The sequence below is a fragment of the Lonchura striata genome, chromosome 3 (assembly GCF_050655825.1).
Source record: "Lonchura striata isolate lonStrDom1 chromosome 3, ASM5065582v1, whole genome shotgun sequence".
In the NCBI taxonomy this organism is placed as follows: domain Eukaryota; kingdom Metazoa; phylum Chordata; class Aves; order Passeriformes; family Estrildidae; genus Lonchura; species Lonchura striata.
In genome coordinates, this window is record NC_140705.1 from 20,932,015 (window position 1) to 20,959,147 (window position 27,133).

At 38.3% G+C, this 27,133-nt stretch overlaps 1 protein-coding gene across 6 annotated transcripts in view; it reads left to right on the forward strand.

The window, feature by feature from the left end:
- ARHGEF10 (Rho guanine nucleotide exchange factor 10) overlaps positions 1–27,133 on the forward strand; it is a 109,061-nt gene that overhangs the window by 21,087 nt on the left and 60,841 nt on the right. For 5 of the 6 annotated variants that reach the window (XM_085574586.1, XM_085574588.1, XM_085574589.1 and 2 more), the window contains exons 3-13: positions 6,585–6,755; positions 8,917–9,207; positions 10,124–10,187; positions 11,360–11,439; positions 12,289–12,345; positions 14,980–15,143; positions 18,260–18,376; positions 19,534–19,648; positions 22,107–22,219; positions 25,926–26,003; positions 26,229–26,408. In XM_085574586.1, the coding sequence (XP_085430712.1) occupies positions 6,585–6,755; positions 8,917–9,207; positions 10,124–10,187; positions 11,360–11,439; positions 12,289–12,345; positions 14,980–15,143; positions 18,260–18,376; positions 19,534–19,648; positions 22,107–22,219; positions 25,926–26,003; positions 26,229–26,408 (1,430 nt within the window). The remainder of the gene's footprint in view (positions 1–6,584; positions 6,756–8,916; positions 9,208–10,123; positions 10,188–11,359; positions 11,440–12,288; positions 12,346–14,979; positions 15,144–18,259; positions 18,377–19,533; positions 19,649–22,106; positions 22,220–25,925; positions 26,004–26,228; positions 26,409–27,133) is intronic. The other variant, XM_021551227.3, reaches the window with a different exon arrangement.

Sequence of the window (27,133 nt, forward strand, 5' to 3'; positions counted from 1 at the left end):
GAATCAAACAAACTTTATTAGAGAAATGCATATACCTCAAACCATTAAACAGCAATTGCTTCAAAGTAAAAGTAATTATTTGGAAAACTAGATATTAATAGTTTTTAATTATTGAAAAAGAAATATAGAAGTAAATTACAAGCCAGACTGCTCTCACTGGTGGAAGTTTCCTTAAAAATGGTTATTTTTTCATAATCGTTGACTACATGGTCAAACCCACATTTTCTAGGAATTTTTTCTGGTTTTCCTCCATATATAATTTGTACCTTATGGTTAGCCAGCATGCTCTGTCCTTGCAATGCCAGAGCTGGACACTTCATTTTCTCAATGACTTTGCAGTTGTCTGCTGTTTGATTTCTGTTTTACTAGAGCTCTCTGGTTTTCCTGTTCCCTGTGTGGATTGTCCATTTGGCAGCACGTTGTAGGTGAGTTCAGCGGGTTGTTTGCACAGCAGCTGAGGCTGAGCTCGGCTGCACAGCCACCACCAGCACCCATTGTACCTCAGCTCAGCTGTCTGGTGGCATTTATACCAATTCAGATGGGTGACTTTGGGGGTGCTAAGGGTTAAGTATATTGGTATTCATTGAATACTGATTGAAAGCTAGTAGCCTTTAATATGGAGATGTGCTTTTTAGTATAGAGAGGGATCTCTCATGTATTTATGCAGAATTCTGAAAAACATCTATACATGTGTCAGCTGAGTACCAGAGTGAATCTGTACAGGTTTTCCTTACAGCACCAGCAAAATTTCTTGGTATTTCTTGGAAATTTGTTTGTCAGAATGTGCTAATATGGTGCTGAAGTAGAAAAGACGTCCTCGGGACCAGGCTTGTTCTGTGTTTCCAGTGGTGGCAGGCAATACCAGTGCCACCACTGTGCTGAGTGTTTAAAGTAAATGGCCACAAACCACTGATTTTACTTAGATGCCTTTCTGGTTATTGGATAGTCAGCACTGAAAAGCATATTGAGGCTTTACAAAGGAGTACAAGTCTGCTGGTGTTGCTCCTGCTTTTTCTAGACAGCATGCTTCATGTCTTAATGCTGTTATTTTAGACTTTTGATTTTTTGCAACTCAGTTCTTTTAAATTTTAGCTAATTAAGACTTAAATTTTTAGCACTGTGAGTAGTTTGTAAACTGCAGGGTTTTTGCTATTTGTAAATCTCTCCTAACATCCATAGACCTGGGCTTCATTTCAAGGAATGCATTTTTTTTTGGTATTAGGCATGCTGTTGTTAGCAAGCTTTCTGAAATGTGAGCAGGCAGATTTATTACTCTTCTGACTCTGTTTTTGAATTTTTTTTTTCTATCCAGAAGAACAATATCTGTTGTGCATGCTCAACAACATAATTAGTATGTAGTGTGTGTATTTGCAAAATACTAAAGAGGCATTTGTACTTATTTCTTTGTTATTTATTTTCAGGGAAAGCCTGTTAATTCATGTGGTTTTGCTTTTGTTTCCATTACTGGAAACACTTTTTGCATGAATGTATACTCTTTAGTTTGGTTGGGGTTTTTTTGGTAACTGTTTTCCACAGAGACTAGTAACGCTGACATTGTGGTCATGCTTTGGATGTGTGTGCGAGCTGTGTGTAATTAGCAGCGTGCTTGTGCCACAAGGACGTGGGTTCCCTGCAGTGCCAGCTTAGCACAGCTGTGAGTGCAAGGGGAATGGGTGTAAATGAGTGCTAAGGAAAGTCCTTGGCTCCAGCCCACTTCCCATGGGAAGGAGCGCTCACTCCCGTGTTTCTGCATGCATATTTGTCCTAGATGCTTATATTTCCCCAGAAAAATAGATACTTTCTACCTGTGTAACTGTGTGAGGAGGTGATTTATGGATGCCAGTGGTGTGCTGATGGATGTCCTGTGACTGGAAAGTGTCAGTGAAGTGGCAGAAGCACTTGTTGGCACAGGTCAGCCTTTCTCCTGCTGGGTCCCTCCCGCCCTGCACCTCGCCGCTCTCCCTGCACAAGTGCTGGTGCAGGTGTCCTTTGAGGAAAGGCAGAAGAGAAATGTGTCAGCTGAGTTCCAGAGTGAAAGAATATTTGACTGCAGTTTTCTCTCCTGGAACTCAAGAATTAGAGTTCACAAGTGGGACATGAGCGAGTTGAAAATACCATGTTGCTTTCTAGCATTAGGAATGCAACCTAAGCAGTGCTTTCAAGCTGGGAGAAACAAGATGTTGTCCAGTGGTGACCAAATTTCTTGAAACCTGTCTGCAAGTTCTTGCTGAAGATGAGGCAGATGTTATTTTACAAAGTTGGCCAAATCTGGAAGCTTCTGCAGGCATGAATGTTTCCTAGCACAAGGTTCACCATCCTGACAAACACCAAACCTCTGCTACGAAATCTCTTCTGAAGTTAGAAGAGAACAGCTTGAGAGCCCATTTATCCTGGAGCACAGTCAGCAGGGTGTGTTTGGCCTCAAATAGTTTTACAAAAGTAATGGTAACTGAAAAAATTCAGTTGTTTCCATGTATCTGCATGCTTTCAATACTTATTTCTGTTGTACACTTCCATAAGCAGCTTGGCAGATTTTAATTGTCTAGAAATACAGGTCTGTAAAGGGAAGGATATCTCATCAGAGAAATGTCTGGAATGTATCAAGGATAAATAATAAGCATTTAGATTGCTATGTCTGGCAGTTTGTTTTGACTTATAACCTGTGTGAGTTAGCATATTTTATAATACCTCAAAATATTCTGGGATAGTAACATTTTAAAATATTTTTTTTTTTACTAATAAGTTTTGTGTATTTCAAGACACTCAAGTATTTGTAGAAAGTTGAAACATTTGGGGAATTTATTTGAAAGGAAGGTAGGTCTTTGCAGTCCTAAGTGTTTTGTTGCAATCCAAAATAATGAATTAAAAATATAAATGTTTTAAAACTGCATGTTGGAAATAAGAGCAGGCAACTCCTGCATTTTAGGTTCAATTGTATTAATATTTTTTCACTAAACAATAATTAGATATATGCCATTCAAAGCACTGTACATTTATTTTATTCATCGGTCGTATGGTAGAAGCGACTAAAAATATTTATTGAGTTCTTTAAATATAACATATATATTTCTGCTTTTTGTTCCATAATAGCCTGTGAACTTTAAAAAAAAAAAAAGAGTACAACTGATTGCACAGATGATATTCTTAACTATACAGAAGGCTTCCACTTTTAAAAATATTTTTCAAATCTTAAAATATAAAGTATTCATATTTCTTGGTGGCAGCATGCCTGTTTATGTCCAGGGCTTCCAGGTTTGTTGTTCTCATGCCCCAGACTGCTGAACTGTTTGTGCTTGGGATTTTATTTCACTCTTCCTTTCTCATGATTTTTCTTGGAAGAAAAGGTGACTTCTTCAGTTGACAACTTCTGAGTTGTCATGGATTTGAGATTGCAAGGGGGGGACAGACATTTGGGATGCTTTTATTTATTTCAGGTGTGTTGATACTGTATTCAAAATGCACTTGATAGTAAGTGTAGAACTATTTTATCTTACTTCTATGTCGCTAAAATAAACTGTTTAAGAAAACTATTAATGAAGCTTCACTGACTTAATCTGAGCTTTAAAATTAATGTCATTTCCTTTAACTCCTTAGTTAATGGATGGGAAGGCAAGGGGTGCCAAGAATGCTTTGTAATTGGCAGAACAACCAAACATTTTTTTAAATTTGTTTATGCCCCAGCAGGTGTCTGTAAACACAATCTAAATGAGCTTATTTCTGAAGTAAACTCAAGAAATGTCATTTCACTGGATAACAAAGCACAGAAAAAGTCATAAATCTGTATGCAGTGCACTTATGATAATATCTATTTCTTTTCTGATTTGAAATTAGCACTTTCATACTTAATTAACTTAAAGACAATGTTTCCATTATATCAGATTTTTTTTTCTGCTTTGAAAACTCCAAATAGAAAGTTTTAGAAATGTGAGAATTTCTCTGAAGCATTTACAGAGCTCTCAGAGTGGTATAGCCATAAGATGAACAAGTTCAATCAATTTTTGTGTTCTCATTGCATTGGTTGGCACACATACAGCTAAGGATGTGAGTAGTGGTGAAAGGGAAAATTGAATTTTTTAGTAACTAATTTAATTATTTGAAGTAATTCCAGACATTCTAAGCATTGTGTGATTATTACTTCAGAAAAAAAATGTAGTACCATTTAAAATTATGTAAAAAAAAGCTGTCCTCTGTGTGTTTTTTGCAAAGGAGTGTGCCTTTGAAAATACCCCCTCTCACCCACCCACCCACCAGACTCCCCCTCTCCCCCCTCCTTTTTTTTTTTTTTTTTTTTTTTTTTTTTTTTTTTTTTTGTCTGCAAGGCAGTTGCCTCTTGCACTCTTTGGCTTGATCCTTTTGATTTGCAGATAAAGGGTAGGAGGAACTGGGGCTTTCTTCATGAGCATGAAATTTTGCAAGATCTGTGGTGGTATTTAGTAGACAGATTCAGCCTGTGTCTAACTGCTGTCTTCCCAATTGTAGCACTTAAAAAACAGCTTTTGTCTGTGTGTTGTTGTGACATAACAGAAAGAGCTGTGGAAAATAGGTATTTTCAAAACAGGAATTTGTCTTTTTTTGTGTGACATAATCTGTATTTAGTTGCGCTTCTGATCAAGCTCTTAAGTTGCAGCAAAAAGTCCCTATGTTTCATTTTTGTTATTAAAATCCTTTTTTCATCAATTGAAATAGTATGCCCTTGATATTAAAAGCTTAAAGGAGAATATTTTTATTAAATATGAGATGGAAAAGATCTGTAAATTTAAAAGACTAAAGTTTATGCCTGCAGAATTAAGCAAATGTAGAAATAATGCAGAGCTGAAATACAGTTTAAAACTTTCTGAACTGAGGATATTTGTTTGTTTCCCATATACCCTTTCTGACAGACAATGTATTCTTTCTTTTTTTGTCTCTTTTTGTAATCTTAACCCACTGTACCATCAGTGATGTGATTATGGGATCTTTCCAGGCTGTAGTGCCCATTTATCAGGTTCTGTGACTTGTTTATCTATGATGCAAAGTAAATGTTTTGAAATGAATGAAGAGGGGCAGTGTTAACAGCCATAACAGAAAAAAATTAGGTGGCACATCCAATTTGTGTTTTTTTTTACTCATGTTGGAAAGACATCTTCCTCTCTTTTGTTTCTTTTTCCCATTACACAGTCAAGCAACAAATGTTACAGTTTAGTCAGATGGATGGTGAATCAGGAAGAATGCCATGTTTGTCTTTAATCATTTGGAAGAGCTCTGAAGAATTTCTTGCATCTTTCAGGAAAAAAGTAATTGCTAATGGACAAAGCAAAAATGAGAAGCCTGATTTCATGCAGAAGAATTTTTGAAAGGAATTAATAAAAATTAAATTAAATATCCTGCTGCCTCAGTCATTACACATGACAATAAATGCAGAATAATCCGGGTTTTTTGTTCCTTACGATTTTTGCAATTAGTTCACTTTTTCTCCTGCAGAGAGGCTGCATGAAAGATCTTGTTATTTGTGGCTGTAGTAAAATTTGCTGGCTCAGCCTGCTTGAAGAAACAGAAGCCTTGGCAAGAATGCCGATTACCATGACAATCTAAGCAGTCTAGAGCTTTGGTGTGTTGTGGGTTTTATCATAAAGATAAAAAACGTGTTCTGGATGGTAGGATAGCTGATAACATCATCATGATGCAGCAGATCCAATCGTCTTTGCAAGACTTATTTTTTCATTTTCTGTTACCTGAGGATGGAGGGGGAAAACTTATCACCTTCAGGTAAATTTTTATAACATACTTGTGTATTTACACCTTTATCTTTTTTAGGATATTGTTTTATGGTGTAGGTACATGAAGGGATTTACATTTTCACAGACTTTCCCCAGTAGCATGGGGGGAAACTGCTGTGTACTTGTGTACTTCTTCCTGCTCCTCTCCCCAGTCCCATGTACAGAGCCAAATCTGTGCTACAGTATCTTCAAAAGCAAAGAGGAAAAACCCTAACCCACCCTTTTTATCCATATTAGAGTGTCTTTATTCTGGCCATTACTTCCGCAAAGGTTCCATACCCTCCCTCCACCAGAATGCATGTGTGTGGTAATAGGGCTAATTGCATGTTGCATGGTTTAAAACTATCTCAGATTGGAGCAGGAAAACCAACTGCTGGTCTCTGTTGGAGTGTGTGAACTAAATGATTATCACTGGTATTTGGACACTGTTAGGAAAGAATAGACTTAGGAGTTTCAGTTAGAAAGGAAAAATTACTTGAAGTTTTAAAGTTGCAAAGTCCCTGTGCAAACAAATTAATTTGTGAAGTTTTCTTATTTAAAAATTGGCTATTTAAGTGTTTTTCTAAAAATCTTTTGGCTCATTATGACAAAATCAAGGGTATTTGCATTATTACTTGTTTATTTCTTTCAAAGTAATTTCCTTGTTTGCACTGAAGGATTTATTGAAAACTGCATGAGGTTATCAACACATCAGTCAACGTTTGTTCTGTTCCAGTAGCCTAAAAATCTAAGTTCATTGTGTAAGTGTCATTTGTAATGTAGAGCATTTACTGGTCCCATGAAATCATTATTAAGAGCAAACAAACAAAGGTGTGTCTTTCTGCACAGTTCTAGAGCATGAACCAAAAGCCATGGGTCTGAATGACGAAGAGGAGGATGAGGGAGAACAGTTTGATTTTGATAGTGGAGATGAGATACCAGAAGCAGACAGGCAAGCCCTTGTGCCACCTCTTCCTGGTCCTGGAAATTACATAGAAAACCAAGAGGCTGGTGCTGCAGGTAAGTCAGCCTGTTGATCTGTACTTCCACTGGGATATGTATTCAAGACTGATCATAGGATGCCTGTTCTTGACAGTGCAATAAAAGTACTTTAACAAGAGTTTTCCATGGTGTTATAGCCCACCCCTGAGGGTAACTCAGGTACTTCTTAATGGATCTCTTGGAGCAGATTAGAGTGAAACAAACACTGAAAGATTGGTGTTTGTAAATATACACATGTTGGGTTTACTTTGGAACAATTTGATTGTAATGGAAAGCATATATTTAGCCATTTTGGTTATTAGTATAAAAAGTAATACAGCAATATCAAAGCATAAAAATACCACCTGCTTAAGGAAACATATAAGGGAAAAGGAAGGAAGAAAGAGAAAGAAAGGATAAGAGTAGGAAGATACATAATCACCAGCTGTGGGTCTGTGATGACACTTGATTGACGTGACAATTGAAGGTCTTTATCTGTCAGAGGTGGGGAAAAAGCCCATAAAATACAAAGTCTGGTGGGTTAATACACTCTCAGGTTCAGGTGGGAGTGCCCAAGCACCTCCTCTATGAGGGTGAAGTTTTATTCTGTCTTTTGATCATGTGCAGTTCTCTGGTGGAGCACATCAGAAATGAGTCTGAGAGCACTTCAGGGGTAGTTGAGAGTTTATGAGCTCTTCTAAGGCAGCTGCCTCTAATATCAGTAAGCCTTGTGTGGATGTGACCTTCCCTGGGAGGAGGGCATGTGTGTAAGGGAGGGCAGTTTGGTGTGATGAAAGGCACGATCCTGTCTCCCCAAGGTCTGCCTCCTACTGGCCTCAGAGCACAGTTTGTAGCCTCTGGTGGTGGTAAGTTCACCCCCTCTGTCTTATGCAGACCAGAGGTTCATCATTACACACCCAAAAACTCATTGCCTTCTCTTTATGGGCTTGCAAACCTGGCCTCAGTAAAGCACCCAGGAATCTCTAAAAATGGCCACTTAGTTTTGAATCGTAGTCCAGTCTCTCACACATGGAAATACCATGCAAGTGTTTTGAATATTCCTGCCAGTTACAGTCATGTTAGATCTGACAGGGCAAGTGACTATCACATGTAATTCCTGTGAGGTTTCCCATTCAAGTGTGATGTCCAAACCAATGGATTGGACACAGTCTGAGTTTCACACTACAGGAAAATTGTATATCCTGGCTGATCTTAAGGCACATTGATGACTTGAGATAAGCTGTTTCACAGCTTAGCTTGCTGGTTGCTGAGTTGAAATAAAACTAAGTTGTGCATAAAACTAAGTGGAGCTTGAATGTATGAATTTTGTTCATAAGCAGAAGTTTTGCTAAATATTGAAACATTTTTATGACATATGCAGATGTTTCCAGTGCTGAGGTGTAGTCTGGAAATTGCTGTATTCTGCTCAAATTGCTAACAGCTGATTTTGCTTACTTTAATCCAATTTCCTTTTGTAAACAGATTCACTGTGCTTATGGCAATTAAAGATAAGTAACTCTTCAGGTACTGTGCAGTTTGACAACCTGGAACTTAAACACCATCTTTCCCTGAGCATCTGTTGCTTGCTCATCCTTATTGTGAAGTTGTGCTTACAGATTAAAATAATTTGATCGCTTGGGATACAGTTCTGCAGTTCCGTTCGGAGTGGCCGGTGGTTCTGCTGTATCTCAGCTTGTCTCAAAAAATACTGGGAACTTTCTATAACAGAAAAACAATACGTTTTCAAAGAGGAAAACTTGTGAAGTTGTTTTCTTCCTCCCTTTCTTAACACAGCATTTTCAGGACTGCTCTTTGAGGAATGTCCCTCCATTACTTTTCTTGTCCTCGTGACTACCCCTAAAATATTTCTTGAGTTTGTGTTTGTAAGATTCAAATTCATCTAGAATACAGATTTTAACCTTTATGATTTAAGACTATTTTGACTCATGTGCTTATGTCAGTCAAGTTACTGTTTTTTCATGGGCATCTTTGTAACTCATCTTTTGCTCTTGTTGCATTCCTCATCTGTAAAAATAGGGAGGTTGGCATTACTGTGTGGAAATTTTGAGTCATAGGTTGTAAGCAGCTTGTATAGTAAAGGTCGAGTCAGTGTTTAGCGTACTTGCAAAGAGCTATTAAAATGGCTTGAACAGGTATGAAAACTAAAACTTTGTATTTTTGTTTAATCTTTCAACTAAAGGAGGTGATAATTTAGAAAACACTGAGAAGCTGCAAACATCAGAACCTGCTGTAGAAGGCACTCCAGCCAAAGTAAATCCCTACTCAGTCATAAATATTTCCCCAATCCAAGATAAGGATCCATCCTCATCACCAGAACCAAGTCCTCAAGATGAATGTGCAAGTCCCAGCCTGTCCGGTGGATATTCTGTTCCTGTCCCTTGTGGATATGCTGTGCCATCCAACTTACCTTTGATACTGCCAGCATACTCCAGCCCTGTCATCATACGCAGTGTTTCTGTCGATGAAGAAGGTACTGTATTTACACACCTTACTTTATTTGAAAGGGAATCCTTGATTAACCTCAGGTACCTTTCCTGTATAGCACTCACCCTGGGTGAGTATGATTAATGTTAATTCCTTTTTAATGTAATGAAATAATTTCCAGATCCAGAGTTCAGTGTTTAAACCAAATGGTTTCTTCTCATACCATTTATAGTTTTTCCTAGATCCTGGCAAAATTCCTATCCCTTTTGCCATTTCTGTATGCATATCTGTTTGTTTATTTTCCAATTCTTGTGGATTTAGAGTTCCTATGAGATTTTTTCCTTGATGATTTGATGAATTCTCTGCCTTCTAGCACAATTTTAAAACAGAAGAGGAAACTAGAAAGGGAAATAACTATGGATTATTAGAGAAACAAGAAATCCGTTTTGTAACCAGAGCTGAGAAAGTTGACAGCTTAATGTCAAGACAGTAGGAAAAGAAGGCTCCTCATATCCTGCCTTTTCCTCTTCGTATTTTGAATATTCTTTAGCTAGGCAGCAGTTCTTCTATAATTCCAGCCTTTTTTCCAGCCTTTGCTTTTTACCACTGCTAGGAATACTGTCAAGTAAAAGCAAATGTTTGTGTGGTCCTTATTACCTGTAGAGGAATATATGTGTGAGTGATAGAATTAAATGCATTAGGCATTGTGATTTCCTCTTAACAGCTCTTCTAACAAATGGCTGTGTTTTTGAATTCCTTAGCTTTCAAAAATGCATGGTGTGAAGAAACTTCCAAATTTTTTAAACATTTGTAAGAATAAAACTATTGCAAGAAGGAAATTATTCTTTAGCAATGATCTAGTAAAATCAGTTTCTTATGGTAAAATACGCAGTTTGAGTCAAACTGACATGTTATTGTAAGCACTTTCTTTTTTCTTTTTTCTTCTTTTTCCTATTTGGCAGGTGCACAGTCAGCAGCTGAAGAATGTCATTATAATTCGGTAAACTTGGAGGACCCTCAGAATAGGTGATTGCCAGTTCATCATGTTTTAATGAAAGCCTTAATTCCTAAGAAAGCTTGCATTTGATAAGTATTTTATTTTCCTCGTGTGATACTTCCATGTTTGTTGGTTTGGTTTCTTTCCCTTTCTTACTCCTGTAATTCTGGTTGTGTACAAAAATCAACACTGGTGTGTGTAAATGTGCATGACATTTTTGAAGACGCTGGGTTGATTTTCTCTAGAGTGATGGCAATGTCAGGTGCAACAGATTGCTGTAGTTTGGTGTAGCCTGCTGCTTTCAGCAGGACCACTTCCAATACTCCATCAGATCAACCATGGCCTTGCTGGCTGAGCCTTCAAACCCTCCAAGAATGGAGGTGCTGCAGCTTCTCCAAGCATTCTTCCCTGCTGTACTTCCCTCCCCCTCTTCCCCGCCCCTACCTCCCCAGATGTCCAAATCTGGGCAGTGGGCAGTCTGTTGACCATTCCCCCTTTGTCTGTCATTAAAAAAAAAAAAAAAAGAGCCCAAAATCCCAAAACAAGCCCAAACAAAAAAATAACCCTGATTCTATCTCCTCTGTAGTTCTCTTTTGGATAGTTGTAGCTGCTCTTAGATCACCCCATAACATCCTTTTTACCAGACTAAATAATCTCCATGTCTTTTATCTCCTTCTTTGTAAACCGTGTGCTTTAGGCCTTGACTTCAGTTTCTGTACATCTCTCTAGAGGTAGCGTCAGTTTCTCCACAGCTCTCTAGCCAGGGGTGTTGGGAAGCCAAGACTGGACATGCTGCTACAGGTTCAGCCTCACCGGCGCCAGGTGCAGGAGGAGAACAGCTTTGCCTGATGGCTCCTGATGTAACCCAGAATGTCTTTAGTCCTATTTACCATGAAAAAGAAGCTCTCACTTCACTGTTTTTGAGAGAATTTCCTGTGTTCTGGTAGATGAACTCAAAAGCAGAGTATTTTTTAAGATTGTAAAGAAAGTGTTTTCAATTTTCTGACTAAAATTGTCAGACTATTAACTAGAATAGCTTACTCATCACCCAACTACATATTGAAGCAACATTTTTGACTAATCTGCAGCCTTGGAGTGCAAACTAGCAGGCAGAAATATATTTATTGTCTTGTCTTCATGGATGTTTAAAAATGTTGCAGTATAACTTCTAGTTCTTTTATTTTGTGGCTTCTTTTTCAAGTGAAGTTAACCAGACCAAGAAGGAGGATGATGTCCTGGCCAAATGGGTTTCAGATCCTGCAAATACAGCATGGATGGAAAGTAAGTACCAGTGAGCACTGAAGTATAGCTGTGGAAGTGGTCAGTTTTAAGTTGTGATCGGAAGTATTTGTGTGTCTAGGTGCACCAGCATATTTTTGGGAATGTTTTTGTTCACTTTTACTGTATTGTCGTGGTTTGACACTTTCGCCGCTGTCTTAGTGTGTGCTGTTGATTCTTGGCTGGCATCTGCATTTTAAACAGAACAGAGACTGTGTGGTTTGAGGGCAGGTTATCCTGCCTGTTCTCAGTTGTTCCCACTGGACTGGAGTTCGCCTTACATATTTTGTGAAGTGACTGAAGAATCTGCGTTATCATTCTGCCTCTTAATATACTATGGTAATCATTACATTATTTAGTTTTGGCTCTTTTTAAAAAGTCAGTTTCAGCTTTTCTACATCCATTCAGTAAGGCAATGAGCAGTCTTCAACAGGCACAGAACATACCATACTTCTGTAAGAAGAAGGGAGAAATACTGGTTTTTGAAGTGGATTTTTGTTTTCAGGTTACCAAAGGTCATCATGAGCAATGCAGATAAAACTGAAATTTTACAAATACCATATACTGCTTGGTGCATTATTGCAATATATGAATGATTAGATGTGCAAGCAAAATGCTAGTGGAGAGTGAGTCATATCTCCATAGTATTCATATATGCCAATATAACCAAAATTCTTTAAAATGTAATAGTATATTTCTGTTGGAGAGGACATACGGCATTTCAACTGCCTGACCAAAAGCTAAAGGCATGCTAAGGGCTTTGTCCAAATGCCTCTTAAACACTTGGGCCCATTCAAATTTTAAGAAGTTTCTCTTTTCTTTTTTTTTTTTTTTTTTTTGTCTTGATTTTAGACCCGGATGAAGTAATTTATGATGATGTGCCAAGAGAAGATTCAGACTCTGAACCAGGTTTGAGATCTTTGTAATGGTGACAGCAATGTAAAATGGAATTATGTGCATGTATACTAAATGGATATGTTCATTAAGTGCCTAAAATATATGTAAATGGATTTACCATTGTGTCAATAATTGCTAGGTCTTAAAAAGTTCGGAATTGTACTAATACTTAAAAGACTATCTCAGCAGGTCTCCTATACTGCTCTTCTCAGAAGCTGAATTCTACTTTGTTTTATAGATACTGTTCCAAATGCTTGAGTATTCTGCACATCAGAGGATTACAGTGTTGTTTGTTGTAGCTGTAGTGCCCTGAACAAGGCAAGATAGTTAGGAATAGGGTGTTTTAAATAGTTAAATGATATATGATAATATATCATTGTGGTGGTTATAGAGAGAAGCTCTTTCCTTGGCAGTCCCCTTCAATATATTAATGCTTGATAGATGGAAGAGATGGTCCAGGATGGCTGTTCACCATCCTGATTGTGACTCTACAGAAATATTTTATTTCAGCTTTGAAGTGGTCTGCTCCTGATGGTTGTGACCATGTTTGGAGGGGGCAGAATAGATCTCAAAGTAGTTACTGGAGTCAAGATTTTACCTTTACTGGAAATGATGGAGTTAGGGTTCAAGAGGCATATTTCATTGAATTCTTGCTCAGGTTTGTTTTGCAGTTTTTGGATATAGTGGAGTCTGCTTAAAGATCAGTTGCTACTGACTGATTTTGTGTTTGAGTGAATTGGCTTAATGGGAGCTCAGCATCTTACTCATCATGGTTCTCAGAGGGCGTAGGTCTTTGAAATTTTTAATGAATCAAGAAAACTTTAAGAAAAGTTAAAAAGAAAAAGTCAAAAAGTTAAAAGTTTAAAAGAAAAAATTAAGCTTCCTTGTGTGAAACCCACATTCATCTTTAAAGCTGTAACAGTTTAATTTCTTGTCCTTAGTAGTGTTCAGGCAAGGTATTTTACAAATTATTACTGAATTTTTTTCATTTATTATTGGAAAGTACCATGTTATATTCATGACTTGAATGCTTATATTATTGGAATTCCCTTCAGTGCTGCTCTGAGCAGGGGCATCTCTGTGCTGTTGCTGATCAATCAGGAAACACATACAACAGGCCCAGGTGGCTGAGCTAGGTGGGGTATGGGATATGGAGCAAAGCTCTGCTGAGCATATTGGTCAGAATCTTTAGCTTACCCCGTAAGACATCAATTAAAATTTTGATTTTCATGTTGTCTGCTAAGACATTAAAAGGTTCTGCGGAAAGAGGTAGTAAGGGAAGTTTCATCTTCATACATTCATGATCTTGATGTTTATTATTTGTATATTTTGTTAGGGAGACACAACTATTCCAAAAAAAGTTTCAGACAATCTACATTGCCACATGGACAAGATAAGTTCACCCAGTCATGGGGTAATTCCTACCCCAAAGCTCACAGCACAGGAGTTAGACTTGCAAAAGTCTTGATTTATTTTGACTTGCTATGATGGTTCTTTTAAATTATTCATTGTGCTAGATTACCACTAAGATGTCTTCTTCAGTAACAATATTATAAAGACAGTCTTGATATGCATGGGGATTTAAAAAAAAATTAAAAATAGAAATCTTCCAAATTAGACTAATTAAATTATTTATAATTAACAGAGAGGAGTCCAATGTTTATATTAAAATCCAGAGTTTTGATAGATTTGTACAACATATCAGATTTTCTTTTGAGTACATGTTTTCTCTCTGTTTAAATGAAACATCAGTCTTAAAATAAAAGCACAGCTGCTGTTTCATGAATTTAATAGGAGACAGTTGTAAATGCTGCATCATAACCTCTGACAATAGTGATTCCTGATAGAAATGTTGTACCACGACAAGTGTCCACACTTTTCCACTTGTACTGACATATGATGCTGCTGGTAGGGTGCAGTCCTGTTTCCTGACAAGCAATTGGCTCTAAATTTTCCATTTAATTGGAGTAAGTTTTATGTTCTTGACACCTGTGCCAGTGGAAGGACCTGTGTCTCTAACAGGAGGTACTTTGGTCAGCCTTTGCAATATAGATTTGAAAAGGTTATGTCTTGGAAAGGTTAATACTTCAAGTTTTTAGAGTAAATTATGAGCAAGGCAGCTGCCAGGTATGGGAGACTTCCAGTGACTGGTGGTGATGAGTCATAAAACACCATTCTGTAATACATTTCTTGCTACCTTGGTTTGACCTGTTCTGCTGGAAGTAGTGACCTTTCCATTTGATTCTTGCTGTGTTCTAGCATTTTTTAGCATGTCGCTAGGGACAAATGGCAAGCTTAAAAATGGAAGGATAATGCTTCTCAGTGCAGATGTGCATTCACAGTTTGAGTTTAAACTTCCTTTGAAGTTCTAAATAATTTTGTGGGATTTGGACACAACAGTGTCATTTGAGTAGCGCATGTTTCTAAAAGGATCATGATGTGTACCCATAACACTGTCCTTTTTTAGTACTGTTTCAACAAAGACAATCTACTTTGGCTATTTGAATATTGGATTTAATTCAGAATTTTTAATGTGCATACAAAAGTGTGTGCAATTCTTTATAGCATATCCTGAACAAGTTTTCTGGTGTTCGAACAAATATGCATTTCAGTGTAGCTTTTTAAATTTTGGTTTAATTCTTGCAGAGGAAATGATTTATGATGATGTTGAAAACGGTGATGATGGTGGAAACAGCTCACTGGAATATGGGTGGAGTTCAAGTGAGTTTGAAAGCTATGAAGAACAGAGTGATTCTGAGTGTAAAAATGGAATTCCCAGCTCCTTTTTGCGAGGCAACCACAAGAGACATGTATGTATCTGGCAGTGCTGCTCAGTCATTGAGGTTGTCCTGGTTTCTAACACTTGCCTTCCTCACCTGTATTTCTTTTTTTCCTCAGTTCAGTTTCAAATGCCAACAGCGTATTTTTAATGGAAATACGAATCAGTGTGAAAGTGACAGTACATAACAAAATGTAACAGGGAAAAGAAGATATGAAAATATTAAACAGAAGCTTCTTAAAAAAAGATAAAACTCCAATTGCATAAAAATGAAATTAAAAGTGAGATTGTTTTTGCTTATGGGCAGTTCCTTACCTTTTCTTGTTTTGCAGTTGCTGGATTAGTGTAAGTGGTAAATAAGTGTGGAAAATAATGTGAAAAATAAATGGGGACAAGCCTGACAAGAATTGATGGTTTGGGATCTTTAGGTTCTCCAAAGTCCCAAAACTCTGCCAGTGTTCCCTAGCTTCCTGCCTTAGATCTGCATCAGTTTGTTTTTTTGAAAGTGATTAGGCTTAAAAAACTTCTGAAAGTAAAAGATTTTGTAATCAGAGAGAGTTCTACCTGTCAGGAGAGAAGAGAGGTGGCATGATTAAAATGATCCATCTGTGACACTTCTCAGGTTGTGTACCTTTGGCTCCATCTGTTCTGCAGGAGGCAGGAAGGCACAGGTGACACAGGTGCCTGTCCTCACTGTGCCTCTCCCATTGCACAGGGAGAGGGGCCCTGGGCTCGGGCCTTCTCTTTGCTTTGGCTCTCTTCTGCCCTTGAGGACCTTCTTTGCGAGAGGCTCCCCAGTGTGTGCTGACTGGGGACAGACCCCCAAGAGCCACTTGGCAACTGTGTGTTGTGAGCTGCCGCAGCACCCCGTGGCTGAAAAGTGCAAGGGTTGCAGACAGGGTGTTATTTCATGGGACCCTTTTTTCATTTTGTAGGTTTCTTAACTTGATGAGAATAAAAGCCTTGCTGTCTCTGTTTTCCTCCAGTACATGTAAGCTGCTCTCCCCTCACTTCTATCCTTGCTGCACATCCTTTGGAAATCAGGGAGTGAGTAATTAACTGCAAGACTTGAGCCAACCCAAATCTGCACTTCGTAAGCTGAGTGCTCTTCCTCTGTTCTTGTCTTGATTTTGCTCTGACTAGAACGATCTTAAGCTGTTGCAGCTGTTTGTTTGGGAGATTTTTCTAACAATACTGAAAACATGGAGTTTGAATTTTTTTTTAATACCTTGGAAGAGACTAGGAAATTACTTTGCATGTGAGTGTGTAAGCCTTAACATGGCTGCTGGCTTATTCTTTTTATTTTTTTTTTAATCTTCTCTTGTTATCCCTAGCTTCAGCTTTGGCCGTAGTCATAAGAGTCTATTTACATATATGAGCAATGCAAGGCTTAAAGCCATTTTTTTTGGAACTCTTAAAAGTATACTTTGATCTGTCATGGAAAACTGTTGGCAGTGGTTGAATGTGATTGCACCAGGATCAGGCACAGAGTGAGCAAGAGACTGAGGAGTGATGAGAGAAGAGAGGTGTGCCCTTGGGTACTGCCATGCAGATGGCTTTTTTTAGGCCTGTGACAAAAGGTTTTGGGGATTGCCTTGTGAGGATGGGTGTGAGAAGGTGAGGAACACTTAAGCTGGTGGATGAAAAAGTCAGATAGCCTCCTGTACCTGGATGGGTTGCTGGGAGATGGAGAAATCAGGAAATTAGGGAAGGGTTTTGCCAGAGAGTGAGGAAAGAAACTTCAGACTTGAAAAAAAAAAAAAAAAGAAAAAAACAAAAACCCTTGCAACAAGCAACCAAGAAAACAACAACCAAAAAAAGCCCCCAAACCAATCCCATCCCTCCCTGCATTGGCATTTCAGCACGGGCAGACACTACTCTTCTTTATGTATGTTTTCTCTGTATCTATTTCTTGCACTAACTCTCACTTCTTCTCAGGTCCTGTGATGGATATTATAGTATATTCCCAGCACATCATCTTCTGTAGCCCTTCAGAGCCTGTGAGGGACTTGTCTTACTTATAATTTTAGTGTTAGTTGAAATGTATGGCAAGGTTGGAGGTGGGATTTTTAATTTTTAAGTGCTGACTTCCCTTAAAGTCACCTTTTCATTGTACTTCTTATTATTCTATTTATTTACTAGTTTATTTTAAGAAGGGAAGATTTTTGTGCTGTTAAATATTTCTTGTCTGTGAACCAGATGCTATTCTCTATTATACTGCTGTAATACCAGAATCATGATGTTAGAGGTAATTGCGTCCTAACCCAGCCAACTGGAGCTTCTTGCTGGGCCTGTTGCTTTATTTTCAACTCAGTGGGCCTTCGTTTTCCTGGGGCTTTGATCTCTTACCAAATAACTCAGTTGATATCAAGCTGAGGGGTTTTCCACTGGACTTCTATTATAGAGCACACCAATATTTTTCTCTTTTTTTTTTTTTTTTTGTTTCCTGGTTGCATTTTAAGCTCTTTTATCTACCTTTGTCAATATGTTTAACAAATGGTAATTAGTGTTCCAGAGCATTCCTTTCTCTGTGATAGTTTCCTTACCTTGCAAATGAATGTATTTACGTACGAGATGGTTACACCCAAGTTCATACAGTGAGGCTATGATGCATGGGGAAACCACAAGAAAAACCTGTTAATGTCTCCTTACCTGACTCACTGCCCTGTCAATTTCCGTATTCTCAGGTGCCAGCAATCTCCACAGGTTCCTCAGTGTCTGAGTTTTCTTCTGATTCACTGTTTTGAAGGATAGTCTGAAATACAGACTAGGGTTTGTGCTCCAGGGAATAATGCTTATGGTTAAAGCTGATGTATTGTTTCCATGTGGTTTTTAAGACATAGGCAAAATACTATTAATATGTATAACTATTTAGTTACCTTAGTCTAAGTGGCTTTGCCCCTGTCTTTACAGAAAAGCACCTGGTGGAGTTCAGCAGTGCCCAGGAGCGATGGTCCCTTCCTCGGACTGGAGCTTCCCTCAGTGATAGTTTTCCCTCAGTGATAGTTTTCCCTTAGTGATAGTTTTCCCTTAGTTGTCTTTGTACCAGTAGATAGATGGGGCAATGTGCATGATTTATATGAGTGCTTTAGCATGAAGTTTTCACTATGGCTTTTTGAAAAGTTTGTGTCTTTTTATACACTGTAGCTTTCTCATGACCTAATGCGTTTAAAGGAACATTATGAAAAAAAGATGAAAGATTTGATGTCAAACACTGTGGGAGCAGTAGAGATTCAGCAACTAAAGCAAAAACATGAGCTGAAGGTAGTGTAGTTGATTTTTGTAACTAGCTACATTTAAATAATTGCTTTTCCAACACAGACAATGTTGTCTTTTATTAATAACTTGAAAAAGTAGATGATAATTTGTATGAAATTAATTCTAAATATGCCGAATTTTTATTGTGCAGTCTTAAATTAAAGACAATAATATTGCTATACTCTTAAAAATATTTGGTCAAGGACCTTTTCTTATGCTTACTTTTAATATTAACAGTATCAGAAGATGAAATAGGGCATTGTCTTTCCCTGGAAAACAATCCTTATCCCAGAGTGTGAGCCAGGTGTACAACCCTAGTGTCTCTCTGAGACCTTGGCTCCATGGGGTTAGCCTAGCTCTGCAGCCACACAGGATCAAATTTGGAATCTCCCTGTTCTCCATTCTGAATGGAACCAATATGAAAAGACTGGGTTTTTGTGAAAAGTTTCAGTCTCAAATCCAGAAATTGCCTGACTACAGCAAGGTAGCTTTGTTTGTGTTCTGACAGTAGTGGGGATTTTTTATTGTAGTGACATTTTGGGAAAGAAGTACAAAGCGGGGTATTTTAATAAACATTTTCCAGCAAAGCAAAATTTCTTTAGTGTGGTTTTTTTTGTTCCATGAAATTTAATTTGACTGTAGTAGTGTACTGTAAGATTATGGAATTCTTAATTAAATCAATGTATTTCTTCAATGAATGAAGTTACTAGTTGTAACTTTTTCCTTCAAACAGTGTTTGTTTAAGAATATAGCTAATATATAACTGAGTCTAGAGGGTTATCTTTAGGTCAGAAATAATTTGGAAGAGTTATTGGGACACTGAAAGATGGACAAGACCTCTGGCCATTAATGACCTGCGAGTAGTAGGTGTTTGTTCTGTAAGATAACATTTGAGACTATGTAAAGTTTCTGTTTGAATGCAGAAGGGTTCTTAAGCATTTCTGCTCTTTCAGACTTGCATACAGTATTGCCATGAAGTAAGTCCTTGTCTCCAGTTTTTATTTTATTTTGAAATACAGGAGCTTGGCTCTGAGCTTTCATGGTTCTCTCTACTTATTATGTATTCATTTGACTTTGGACAGTATTGATACTCTAAAAGCGTGCAGGCTTAAATGTTTTCCTATTATCCACTGAACATGTAGACTATATATTTTGTCTTGCAGATGCAAAAGCTTATGAGAGCTGCTAGAGAAGGTACCAAAGATGGACTTGAAAAGACAAAAGCAGCTGTGAAGAAGGGTCGTTCCTTCATTCGGACAAAATCTTTCATTTCTCAAGGTATGTGCTATATTTACAGTTTTTCTCTTTGTACATTCTCTAGTAATTTCTGAGAAAGAAGATTAATGGCCTAGCAAATTTTTGTAGTGGGAGCTGAGAGCTAGATGTGAGAAATCAGATATATATCAAAAATGTATGGTATAGTATTCAGTTCAGATGACAGTATGGTCAATGCATCTTGAGCAGTTTTTTCTATTTGGGGCAAGAACTCGAGTGACCTGAGAAACCTGAGGACCACAGAGAAGGGTCAGCTTAAGAACAATAACAAAAAGTTCCACTAAGCAGTGTGATCTAGGGACTGGTAGATGGGAGTATGGTAGTAATGTTAAATTACTGTTGTGGTGTAACCCAAGCCAGCAGCCAGCCTGCACAGCCACTCGCTCACTTCCCTACCACCAGGACTGGGGAGAGGATTAGAAGGGAAAGGGTGAGAACTTGTGGGTTGAAATAAAAACAATGTAATAGTGAACATAAAACCCACAAGCAAAGAAAGACAAGGAACTACTTCACTGCTTCCCAAGGGCAGGCAGGTGCTTATCCATCTCCAGGAGAGAAGGGCTCCATTACACATAGTGGTTACTTGGAACACAAATGCTATAACTCTGAGTATCCTCTCCCCTTACTCCTCTTTCCTTCAACATTATATACTGAGCAGGATGTCATATGGTCTGGAATGTCCTTTTAGTCAATTTGGGTGACCTGTCCTGGCTGTGTCTCCTCCCAACCTCCCATGCACCCCCAGCCTCCTCAGCATGGCAGTACAAAAAGCAGAAAAGGCCTTGGCTCTGTGCAAGCCCTGCTCAGCAATAATAAAAACATCTCTGTGTTATCAACCCTGCGTCCAGCACAAATACAAAATGTAGCTTCATCCTAGCTACTGTGAAGAAAATTAAATCTACCCCAGTTAAAATCAGCACAGTTACTAAGTCTGTCCAGGTTTCTCCATCAAATAACTCTTGAATGTCAGGAGAATGTGCTGTTAAGACATGGTTTTCAGTGGAAACGTAGTTGACTGTTTTCAAAAGTTCATCATTGGTAAGGAATAATGCTTTCTGTGCTTAAGAGTGAAAATAGGGGAAAAGACTGTACTGTACTTTTGAAAAGATTGTACTTAATTAGTTGATGATTTTTGATAAAAGCTGAATTTGGGCTGGGAAAACAGAAAGCGATGTAAAATCAAAAAGCCACAGAAGTATTTGTGTTCTTTCTGTAGTTGAGAGCAAGTGACAATCCTTTGTCATGAGCGGTGGCAGCAGCTGTGCACAGGTAATTTTTTCAAGAGACAGGTGGAAAATTAAAACTAGTATATTTTTCAGGATAACTCTGAGAGATAGTGTGTCTTTCTGCTCAGGTTTCTGCCCAACTATTAAATGTTTGTAACTTCAGAGCTTATAAAACTACAATTTTAGGAAGCTAAAACTACAAGGGTGGAACAAAATATTTTTTAGTGAGAGAGGTAACAAAGTTGCTGTAATGGGCCATGACACATCTTACATCTCTGCCATGACCTCTGACTGCTTCTCAATTTACTTAATTCAAAAATTGAATATAGAAAGGGACACAAAATTAGAGGATGAAAAAGTGTGTCCTCGACTTCTTGCAGTCAAACACATGAAAATGATCCGCAGGGCAGTGTTACAATGGGCCTGGAGTTCCTTATTACATTTCTAGAGATTGGGTTGCAGACACAGCATATCTGTGGATGGCTGAATCTCATATCCACTTTCCAAATCAGCACAGAGCTAGTGAAAAATTCGTGAAGTTTGTTAACTAAACTGGGAAGTTTTTCCCAGCCATAAGATCTGCTTCCTTTATTTCTCTTTTTGTTCTAAGACAGTTTCTCATACTGTTTCTTCTGTCTCCTTTCCTTGCATCTGCTTGTTTGGCTGGCTATGTACTGCCACCTATCAGTGCACTTCGATGGTGCTTTTTCAGTAAAATTTTTACCCACAGAGCAATGCAGAATCCCTCACTCTTCTGATGAAAGCAAACATTTTGGTTAATTTGGCCACTTTAGTTCAGCTATAGAAGGGTGTATGGAATTTTTTTAGCTGGATCATAATATGGGCTTTCAGTTTCTTCCCAGGGATGATTTATTTTAAAACTGCTGCCACTAGAGCTGTAGTGCTTTAACCCAAGTTGTCATGTTCGGCCCTCTGGACAGCCCCATTCTCCTGGCTGAGAGGAGGGAGTAGAGGTCAAGCAAAGGATGCTTAGGCTGCCTGCAGCTGTGGGAAATTAGGATAACTTTGAAAGGTGTTCTGTATTAGAGTACCAATTGGTGGTAGCATTAATGTGATTTCACAGATGATACAGAAGTGCTGGGAAATTTGTTTGGTAAGTGAAAATTTATATTTCTGTGCTTGGATTATAGGCTCTTTGCTTTTTTGGTTTTGTTTTGCTTTTTTCTTCTTTCAATCCACATGTAGAATATGACATTTTGGTTATTTGTTGGTAGATCATAGATCATCTTGTCTGGAAGAAGAAGAGCTAAATTTATTTATTGATGTGGACTGTATGCATACAGAAGCAATTATGACTCCTATGCCTGAAGGATTATCACAGCAGCAGGTAGTAAGCTTTGGGAAATATTGTCTTCTGCTTTTTCTGCTTTTTTTATTTCCCCTTCTTCTCTGCACCAATGACTCTTAGGTGCCTTTGATCTTCAAACATAATGGTGTTTTACTTAAGTGGATGTCAAATTCAAAACTGAATAAGTAGTTTTTTGAAAATTCGTGTGTGTGCATATAGTTGCATCAGTCCTGAATTCACCCAGAGGTGCAAAATGCTTTGTGTTATAAGATTAACTGTAAGAACCATATTGTTTCACTACCTGAACAATTAAACTAAATGTGATGGTTTTGAGTGAAAAAGAGAGTTAAAGCATTTTTATTGAACCAGAAAACATTGTTCCAGGTGCTCTGGGACTTCCGTTTTAAATGTAGAGAATATCCTGTATGATCATTGAATCCAAAGGTTTTTCTTGGTTAAAAAAAATCAGCTCCAGTTATGTCAAGTCTACAGAAAGAATAGAAGGATTCATTTTGCTGTTTTCTACCTCAAACTGTATAGTCACTGTGGAAATTACTTCAAAAAATACTGGAATCAGCATCAGTTAAGAAATTTTGGCTGAAAATAAATTTCTTGTGTTCATGTTACTGTATTGTTATGACAACTAATAACTGTGTGAGAGCTTTTAGCTTCTTGTGCTGTCAAGTAATGAGTTAGTTGGTCAGTACCTTAAGAAATGAACAAAAAAACAAACTAAGGGGCAGTTGAGGAGAGGGCTATATATTTTTGGATTCTTTTTTGTTTTGTTTTACCTTTGGCTTGGGTGAGATTTACTTTTCTCTTATGTTTAACACAGTGAAATGCTAATCTTGTAACAAAGCAACTATCAAACTATGTTAACAATGCTAATCTTGTAACAAAACAACTATCAAACTGTGTTAACAATGCTTGTAGCAAAGCAACTATCAAACTGTAAGATATTATTATCATGTGGGATTTCAGCATCAGTCTGAATGCTCCTTCCTTCTTTTCAAATAGGAATTTGAGTTTCACTAGGGTGGTATTGTTAAAATAAGTTCACCTTCTTTTGCAAAAAAAACCTAGAATGCTTGTAGTTTGGAACAAACTGGTAATAGTTATGCAAGTCATGACAAATATTGCTCATCTGCCCAGGAGGAGCTGTCCAAGTGGGCTTGAATGGAGTTAGGAAAGCCAAAGCTCAGTTGGAGCTAGTGTGGTGTAAGAGGCAACCGTGAAGAGGTTCTGATATGTACACTGGCAACAAAAGGAAGCTGAGAGAAACACAATACAGTGCTTGTTGGGGCAGAGACCTAGTGATAAAGTGTCAAAGCTGTGCCACCTTTGCCTTGGGTTTTACTGATGAGGCTTGTCCTTGGTACTCAGCCCATGAGCCCAGAGGCAGGTCTGCTGGGGTGAAGCCTAATCTGCAGCTGGGGGAACTGAGGCCATTTGGACATACAGGTGTGTGTGGGACCAGATGGGCTGGATATAAGGATGCTGTGGGTAAGGCCTGTCCCAGTCATCTATGATCACAGTGATCAGAAGACTGGGAAAAAGTGTCACACTCTGACCCACAAGAAGGAGAATTGAGTCTGGCCTCACCTCAGTCCCAACAAAAGTGATGGAGCACATGTTCTTGGGATCTATGTCTGCGTTCAGTAGGACAAGAGAGTGAGTGGGGAAATATCAGCATAGATGGACCAGAGTCCATTTGTGCATGACCAGCTTGTGCCTGTTTGAGGTGACTGAGGGGAGAGGTAATTTTGTGGTGACTTTATGGGCAGAGGGGAGCAAAGTGTGTCACTTATCTCATCCTTAACAGGGCTTTCAGCTGTCTCCTGAAGTATTCCTATACTCCTGTAGGTGAGATACAGTCTGTTTGGGTGGCCTAAAAGGTGGGTGGGAAACAGGTGACGACGCCACGCTCAGTGAGTCCATGGCACAAGTGCAGTGGCTGGTCAGCAGTAATGCTGTCTCTCAGGAGCAGGCACCTGCCTCTGGCATTTAAAGCCTGTGTGAGTAATCTTGATGCCAGCTGCAGTGCACATCTGGAGGTGATGCCAAACTGGAGGGGTGCAGCAGCTGTGTGTGGGAGGTTGGCTGCTGGCCAGCAGGGCTCGGTGGGCTGGGGTGCAGAGAAGCACCAAAGCAGTTCAGGGGGGCCAGCACAGCCTGGCCGTGGGAAGGGGTCACAGCCCTGGGAGCCCCAGGCCAGACCCCCTTCCAGCCCTGCTGCCCTGTTGCAGCAGAGCTGCTCTGTGGACATGCTGGCTTCAAACAGCAGGTGGCATGATGGCTTCTGTTTAAATCCTGGTGCCCGCAAGTTCTGAGGCTGGGGCTCATACCTATTGCAATAACCTGAAGCCACTACTAAATATTCTTATTACATATTATAGAACCTGAAATTTTTATTTCTACAGATGTTTATTCTTTTCAGAAGATTGAACTGTGACTAAAAGTAGGATTAGTATTCTTCACCACTGATTCACTATACCAAATAAGACACTGCTAAATCCATTCTAAACAGAGATTAGACACAACTAATTTTACTGTATATATGTTAAGTGAACTCTCAGGTAGTTTTGAAGTCCTCCTTTAAAATGCCAGTACCTGAAAGAAAATTCTCACATAGCCTGCATTTAATAATGCAAAATACAAGTGTGGAGAATTTAAAGGCAGTGATGGTGGAGGATGCAGGAGGCTGGGGGTTCTGGAGCAGAAAGAAGCAAGCCTGACATTTGAGTTTCATGGTTATTTAGGCTAGCTTAAAATAGCAAAATGAACAGTTTTTCCTTCTCTTGTAGTTATGGAAAGTGGTTTGATCCTACCCCTGTGCTGTCTTCTCCCTCACAGTCCCCTTTTGAAACTCTAGGGTGAGCTGGATTAGGAAATGGATTTGGGTGAAAACAAATCCTTATAACCAAGAAGAAATCTAACTGATGGCAAGAAGCTTAAGCTCTAAACCAGATTGGTTCTCCAGTCCTTCCTGTCCTGCCATCCACATGTCCATACAAAGTGCATTTCAGCTGAAGCAGAAAATGAAGAAGGAGGTGTAGTAAATAGCCTGTAGTTTAACATGAAATATAGTAGTTTTTTCTGAAGGTTTTACAACTCTGTTAATGCATATAAATATAGGTAACATGGGGGTCTTCACTTATGTGTGGTAATTCCCAAAAAAGAATGTTGCCTTGGATGCTTTCTCAGTGTTACATTATATAGGGCCTTAACTTTTGAAAGCTTGTTACCTATTTTGTTGTAGCAAATCACTGAAGTAATCAACATCATCTTATACCTATGATTGTTTCCATTAATGCCTACATATGTACATTTAAAGTGCAAAGGATTATAAAATATCCCGATTTGGAAGATCACTAGGATCATTGAAGTCCAACTCCTGGCTCTGCACAGGACAGCCCTAAAAAATGCACCAGATGCCTGAGAACATTGTTTAATGCCAAAGTCAAAACAAAAGTTTCAAAAGTAAAGCTTGGAATTACAACAGTCAGAAAAAAATTACAGATATCGATACAATAATTGCTGTGTTCTTTAAAATAAGTAGTTTTAAAGTAATAGTAAATTTAATTACTTTTCAAGAGGTACAGTATTTTTTAATGCAGTTCCAGTATTGAAATTGCTCTGTATATCTTTTGTTTTATTAATGTGAGAATTTTATCACGATCATTTCCAACTATAATGAATGTGTAACCTGATTAGTGCTTTGGACAAAACTTTGTTGTTTCAACAGGTTGTGAGAAGGTATATTTTGGGCTCTGTAGTTGATAGTGAGAAGAATTACGTGGATGCTCTCAAAAGAATCCTGGAGGTACCTTAATATCTTTTGCATTTTAAATTTTTGAATATTTGAAAAAGAATCATTAAAGATCATTAAAGAATCTGTCATATAACTAACATAGATTTTGCTACGGATACTTTCATGCCAAATGTTCAGTGATTTTGTGTGTGTATACTGTTGCATAAGTTTGTTTTTCTGCTTATACAAGTCCATTTTTTGTTTGTTTAAATCAATTTGCCTTCTTTTTTCCCACAGCAATATGAGAAGCCCCTTTCAGATATGGAACCAAAATTACTGAGTGAAAGAAAACTTAAAATGGTCTTTTATCGAATTAAGGAAATTCTTCAGTGCCATTCAATGTTTCAGATTGCACTGGCGAGTCGTGTATCTGAGTGGGACTCTGTTGAAATGATCGGTGATGTCTTTGTTGCTTCAGTAAGCAAATGTGTCAGAACAGATAATCTGTTTTTATTTTAGTCTTGTTTTTCCATCTCTACATCTTTCTAACTTAGCTGCTTTATTCCCATGTTCTCCAATGCCTGTGGCAACTGTCAGAGTATTCATGTACTGTCCTGATAATGAAACTGACACCAACACATGTCTTCAGCTTGGTTGGCAGATGTGAAAGGATTGTGAGAAAAGTTTTCAGTCTTTGATTAATCTTTCAGATATTTAAGTAAACAGTTTATTTTTATGAGAAAATACAGATTTAGAAACCCACCGAAATTAAGGTGAGACAGAGGCTCAGTATCTCATAAAAAATGGGTAGTCATATCCAGGAGTGTGCAAGTAGAAAAAAAACACAGTAAGTAATGCCCTAAATTCCTGAGTTTGAACTGAGGTGGGGCACTGATAAAGAGTGTTTGTAAAACCCTGTCCCATCATTAATTGAAGTCCATTCAGTAAAGGACAGAATTAGCTACTGCTTTAAATTAGAGAAAACAAGAAATGGCCTTGGTGGATAGAAAGATGCTGTTCACCATGAAAGTGTGGTTTGAAGAGGCTGTCTGCCTGCTGGCTTGAATGCTTTGTTTAATTGTCACCCAGGTCCTGAAAATCACCACCTTTTCATGTCTGCTGTAAGAGAGCTGGGATCTGATCACAGTTCACCCAAAATTAAATAGTTGCTGAAGATTTGTTGTTTAAAGCAAACCTGACTT